Below are 5,978 nucleotides of genomic sequence, written 5' to 3' on the forward strand. Positions count from 1 at the left end.
ATAGTGAAGCTTGCTTTGAAAATGTTTATGCTCAAACACAAAATCCTTCAAATTTTTTTGTTTTTTTTTTACTCTTCTACGCTCCAAAAAGGAAAAAAGAGCGGTAAAAAAAAATCGTTCGCTCGAAATCGTTTCAAAAATCTTACCAAAATCTTGCGACATCGCGACATCTCGACGATCGCAGAACACGGATATTTAGAGAGCTTTCAAGCGTTTTAGCGTTATTAACTAAATAAATCTTTCTTTCTCTTCCATACGTATAACTCATATTCTCTCCTTGCTACGTAGCAATATATACGATTAATTCTCCATCGTTCTGTGGATCGTTGGATTACCTTCCGGTCCGGATTCCTCCGCGTATTCCTTCTTCGTTTCGATCTCCTTCTCCTCGATTTTCTGCAAATTCGTTTCCTCTTCATCGATACTGATCTTCTCGATGGTCTCCTTCGTCATCTCCATCTTTTCCTCCACGCTTTCTTCCGTTTTCGCTAAGGAATTCACACATTTTTCGAACACATTTTAGAACATGTACATGAACGTAGATGGAACGTCAGTACGTGCGAAAGGGGATTATAATCAATACATGAGAAGTGACAATTGCACGTACAAAATATGTCGTTGAAAGAAATACGTCTTTTTTTATTTTTCCATCGAGATAAAGACGAGAAAAGGCACGAGAAAAACGAGTATGAGAATATACAAGTAACAGAGGCAACAGGGGAGAGAAAAGTTCACGCGTCAATGTCTGTGACGCGATTTTTTTTTTCTTTTTTAAAGATTATGCTCATAAATTAATCTCCAAAAAAATGTACTCTCGAAAAAGAGTCACACGTGACGGCGTTAAACGATTGTCTGTGAATCTTTGAGCGAAACAAAGGTAAACGATGAACAAATCGAACATGAAACCGTACCTTTCACTTTTTTCAGTACTTACTGAACGTTGATTAAAATGGAATCGTAAATCGACGACGATTATCGCTGGCGAGTTTATCAAAAATTAAGTTTTAGACATTTGCTTAACTGCTCCATCGATTCCTTTAAATTCTGGAAAATTCTATCATCAATAAGATTCATCATCATCCCCTTATTTTTCTTCTTACCGAAGAAGAATAATAACGATGGAGCAACCCAGCAATCTTACAAAATACCCGTTTTTATTATTTTATAAGAAAAATTGATCACTTACTCATTATTAACACTTTGCTCTTGCTGGTGACGAAGCCCAGCTCGTTCTCCGCCCGAACCTCGTAGATACCCGCGTCTGAACCTTTAACCAGAGTCACGGTGAGGTCGTAGTTCTCTTGACGTTTGCTGTCCCTAGTTATTTTTATCCTCGCGTCCGCCGATACTTCCTGCCCATCCTTGTACCACTTCACTTGAGGATCCGGGGTACCGGCTACCTCGAAGATCAATTTCAACGTGTCGCCCTCTTTTATCCTTTGGTCGGCCAACTTTTTCAATAATCTCGGCCTGCTGTTCACGATCAACGTGGAACTGCTCTTCACCTCGCCGAATTCGTTCTTCAACTTGCACGTGTACTTCCCTTTCAACTCGGTCTTAGCTTCGGAAATGATCAACGTGCAAGACTCCTCTTCCTCCTTTCGAACAAATTCTTTTCGCTTCTCCGTGATCTCTACGTCGTCTATGTACCAGTGAATGCTCGGTTGAGGACACCCATCGATCTCTACCTTGAACTCGATGTCTTTCGTTCCTTCGTTCACCGTGACGTCGTACATCTTCGTCTTGAATCGCGGGATACCTTTCACCTGGCATAAGAGAGAAAATGAGAGAATTATAAAATAAGAGAAAATTGTACGCGAAATGATATATAAAAAATATCATTTCGAAATAATATATATATATGTGTATTCCTATTACCCGAATTCTGGTTTCATCGGTGACGACTCCGTGATCGGAGCTGATTTCCGCTTTGTAAAATCCCGCATCCTCGCTCACCGTATTAACGATCCTTAGAACGAACCTATTACCCTCTTTCGTCATCTTTATGTGATTATCCTCGACGACCGCTTCTCCATCCCTGTACCATTTGATGCTAGGCGGCATCACGGAATCTACCTCTACCATCAACACGAGATTACCACCTTGATCTATTATAATCGGCTCGCCCAATCCCTTTCTGATCTTCGGTGGGCTCAACACTTTCAATTTCCATATTTCTGTCGTTTGATTTACTTCGTTTCGCGCAACGATCGAGTAAGAACCAGTGTCGTCCAGCCGAGCGTTCTTTATTGTCAGTTTGTAAGTTTCGTTCCCCTCCTTCTCGATGCTTATTCGATCATTTTCCTTGATTTCTTGCCCGTCCTTGTACCATTTAACTTCCGGCGCGGGGGTGGCTTCTATCTCCACAGTCATCGTCAACGTTTCGTTGATTATACAAGTCGTGTCGGTTTGTTTCTTCGTGATCTTCGGCGCTGATTTCACGATCAATTCGATCTGCGTCGTATCCTCGCCCAACTCGTTCTTCGCTTTGATTGTGTAAACGCCTGCATCCTTGGCGGTTACGTTCTTTATCACCAATGACATGGACTCCTCGTCCTCCCACAGATACTTGTACTTTCCACCAGCCACTATCTCCTGCCCGTCTTTCGTCCACTTGATATCCGGTTTTGGGTAACCCCTGATTTGCAGTTCCAACATGGCTGATCCACCCGCGCTCACCTCCGAATGCTTTGCTTCTGAACACAATTTCGGCCTCTCTGGATCTTTCAACAGTTGATTCACTGCTCCCTGAACTGTCAGTTCAGCGCTGCAGCTGATGTTACCTACGATTTCAATCTTCTTATGAGTTTTGATCGTTGAGATTGTGATATTGATCGATACTTAAAATCACTCTTGAAGGCTATGACATCGGTATTTAAGATTATTATTGGTTAATTAATTACCTGTACTCGTTTGGGCGACACAAGTATAGAGACCGGCATCCTCAGGTTTGACGTGTTGGAACACCAGAGCTAGGGTATCCTCGTTATCCTTGAACAATACTTTGAAACGTTCTTCAGGGTCGAATGGTTTTCCATCGCGCAGCCAAGTGAATCGAGGCTCCATGCCCGGTTCGAGAAAGTCTTCAGGAAGGTATAACATTTTCTCATCTGACACCGTCACGGATGCCTCGCAAGAAGCTTCTCCAAATTTATTTTTCGCGGTGCACGAATATTTTCCAGCGTCTTGCTTTTGTACGTCCTCCAATATCAATTCGTAGAAGCCTTTGTCACCTTGCTCCGTGACGATCTTCACTCGTGGATGGTTCGAATCGATCAAAACGTTGTCCTTGTAGCTGCGTCGAGGAGAATTAAAAAATACATATTTTTCTAAAGTAGAGACAAGAAAAAAAAAACGTGTTTTATATGATAACTAACAATTTCATCTCAGGATTAGGATCTCCTTTCACTTTCACCATGAAACGTAGATAAGTGTTCTCCATGAGTTCTGTGTCCTTCAAGCGTACCAAGAAGATTGGCGCGTTGGCTTCCGCTCTTGCTTTCTTCTCCTCAGGAGTGACTAGAGAAACGGAGAAACGAATGATCAATTCAATATAACTCGATTCGACGCGTGCAAATTCAATAGACTCACGTTGTTGCACAATGAGTTGAGCAGTGCAAGTAGATTGGCCCTCGCTGTTCATTGCTCTAGCGATGTAGATGCCAGAATCCGATTCGAGCACGTTCTGAAGCGTAAGTCTGAACGTTTTCCCGGTCGCAGAGGCTGTTAGACGATCTGCCAATCTGTCTTCCAACGGTTTATTGTCTTTTAACCATTGCACTCTTGTTGTTGAATCGGTGTACAATAGTGTACACTCGAACACAGCCATTTCTCCAGCTATGTAAAGGAGAAACGAATGAAATTAGTAGAAAAATATACGAATGTGAATAGAATCAATTATTATCACTGTATATTTAAGTTCAAGAATTTATATGAAATATACAAGAGTATTTGATCTACAGTGCGATCAAAAATATTCTACAAGAGAATTCCAGAAAGGCAATTCCAGGGGATGTAACAGCGTCTAAAACTGAAGTAGTTGTTGCTGTTGTAATGTGATTACACTAGTTAAAAGTTAAAACTTGATACTATATACAAGAGAAATATTTCCAATGGATATAACAATGTCTAAAACTGAAATATTTATATGTTCATATTTAAGAATAAAGGGGAGAGGATATGTTCAAATGTACTATAATTTGTAACGATCAAAATTGAAGTATATTAAAGGTATATTCGAGAATTTGGTATTTATATTTTATGGATGATGAAAAGCATGCTGTATGTGAAAAGTGCTTTTTCTAATCTTCTAAAGTGGTACAACTAGTAAAAGAGTATACTAAAAAGAAGAATAGCGTCAATCATCAAAGAAGCTACTTGAAAAAATATTGACGACACTGAAGCAGAATGTGTTAAATTGTCGAGTGTGCAAAATAATATACAGAATATCGATATGATTGTGTGAAGTGAGCATATGTGTGAGTACGTGATGTGTTTTCGTATGAACACCTAGGATTAATATTAAAGCTTGACCAATGGCCTAGAACGATTTTAGAAGCGATTTTACTTAGCTGGCTAGAAGAAAAAATATAAGAAATAGATCGATAGAAATATTCTTAACAATACGATATGACAGAAGATTGACAGAAAAAAAAAAATATGCAGTACAGCGAGTGATCAAGAAAGTAGACAAATCCTGAAAGTGTCACTTTACCTACGGCGTGTATCAATTCCACGTTATTTTCTGGTATCGCTAGAACAGTAAAAATGAATCTTATGTCACCTAATCTTTGAGAAAACTTTGTTTTACTTTACTAAACAGAGCCATTGGCGAAATTATCTATGAATCACAGATTCAACAGATATCTCTCAAAAATCAAAAAGATCAGAATCGAAGATTTTCTTCATTTCTTCCCTTCGATTTTCTTTATTGGCTATCAAACTAATCTTTATTCATCTATTATCCACATTTACCTATCTTTTAAATTCAACCACTTACGTTCAACGCTGGATCCCTCGAGAGTCTTGACGAACACTGGTTTCCCTATTCCACCACCACCCTCGATCTTTGCTGTGCTCGTCCTGGTTTCTATCGAATTTCCAGCTTGGTAAGAACTTGCTTCCATCTTCACCGCGCTGCTCGACGACTCCATGTAAGTAGACGTGCCAATCTGGCTGCTGGACACTGAAGAATATTCTTCAGAGATGGAAAAAAAAAAAAGAATGCAAAGAAATTATCAATAAACACACGATAAATAGAAACCAGACATTATTTAAATTAAAATCAACGTGATCACCATTCTTCTATATTTTCTCATACCTTCGACAACTTTCGAAGAGCTGCTGAATCGACTGGCGGAATATCTTCGCGACATGTCTGCACCTTCTTCTTCAACCTTCGCTTGTTTGGACTCTGGATTATGACCCGGATTGTCCTTCCTCTTCTCCGCCGTCTTTTCTTCCGGATTACCACGAGCTTTCTCTTCCCCTGGATTCTCTTTCTGCCCCGGATTTCCTGGATTCGCTGCTACCTTTTGAGGGTTAACTTTTTCTTCCTTGGTTTCCGGTACTTCCGTCAATTGTAAGTCGTCCGCGGCGTGCTCGGCTAAAGCTACCACGTCGCTCGCGTACTGTCGAATCTCTCTAAGCCAATAGGCCTTCACGGGATCTTTATGAGCTACTAGAGTGATCGGATAAGCGGGGCTAGCTGGATTGTGTAGTTCGAAAGAGCGTATGTCTCCCGGATGATCTTTCACCTCCACCTCTGGCAGCTGAAATTGGAGATATTAGGTTCATAGCAAAATAGCAAAATGTTTTTTTTGGTAATTAATAGATAATGTGTCAGGGTGTCAGAAAGTCGGAGAAAGAATATTTAAATGTAAAGGGTGGTGAAAAAATCTTTTATAGGATGATATAATAGAATTTTTGATTACAAAAAAAAAAAAAAAAAGAAAGAAAAATATAAGAAAAAAGTAAAA

At 39.9% G+C, this 5,978-nt stretch overlaps 1 protein-coding gene across 8 annotated transcripts in view; it reads right to left on the minus strand.

Annotated features, from left to right (window-relative positions):
• Window positions 1–5,978, minus strand: part of LOC102674251 (obscurin) — a 44,154-nt gene that overhangs the window by 11,849 nt on the left and 26,327 nt on the right. For 7 of the 8 annotated variants that reach the window (XM_006613912.2, XM_006613911.2, XM_031509617.1 and 4 more), the window contains 9 exons: window positions 5,321–5,771; window positions 5,000–5,197; window positions 4,715–4,753; window positions 3,592–3,837; window positions 3,378–3,519; window positions 2,904–3,295; window positions 1,879–2,783; window positions 1,187–1,766; window positions 336–488 (listed from right to left, as the gene is read on the minus strand). In XM_006613912.2, coding sequence (XP_006613975.1) covers window positions 336–488; window positions 1,187–1,766; window positions 1,879–2,783; window positions 2,904–3,295; window positions 3,378–3,519; window positions 3,592–3,837; window positions 4,715–4,753; window positions 5,000–5,197; window positions 5,321–5,771 — 3,106 coding nt within the window. The remainder of the gene's footprint in view (window positions 1–335; window positions 489–1,186; window positions 1,767–1,878; window positions 2,784–2,903; window positions 3,296–3,377; window positions 3,520–3,591; window positions 3,838–4,714; window positions 4,754–4,999; window positions 5,198–5,320; window positions 5,772–5,978) is intronic. The other variant, XM_031509616.1, reaches the window with a different exon arrangement.

This window comes from Apis dorsata, unplaced genomic scaffold (assembly GCF_000469605.1).
Source record: "Apis dorsata unplaced genomic scaffold, Apis dorsata 1.3 scaffold_165, whole genome shotgun sequence".
NCBI lineage: Eukaryota > Metazoa > Arthropoda > Insecta > Hymenoptera > Apidae > Apis > Apis dorsata.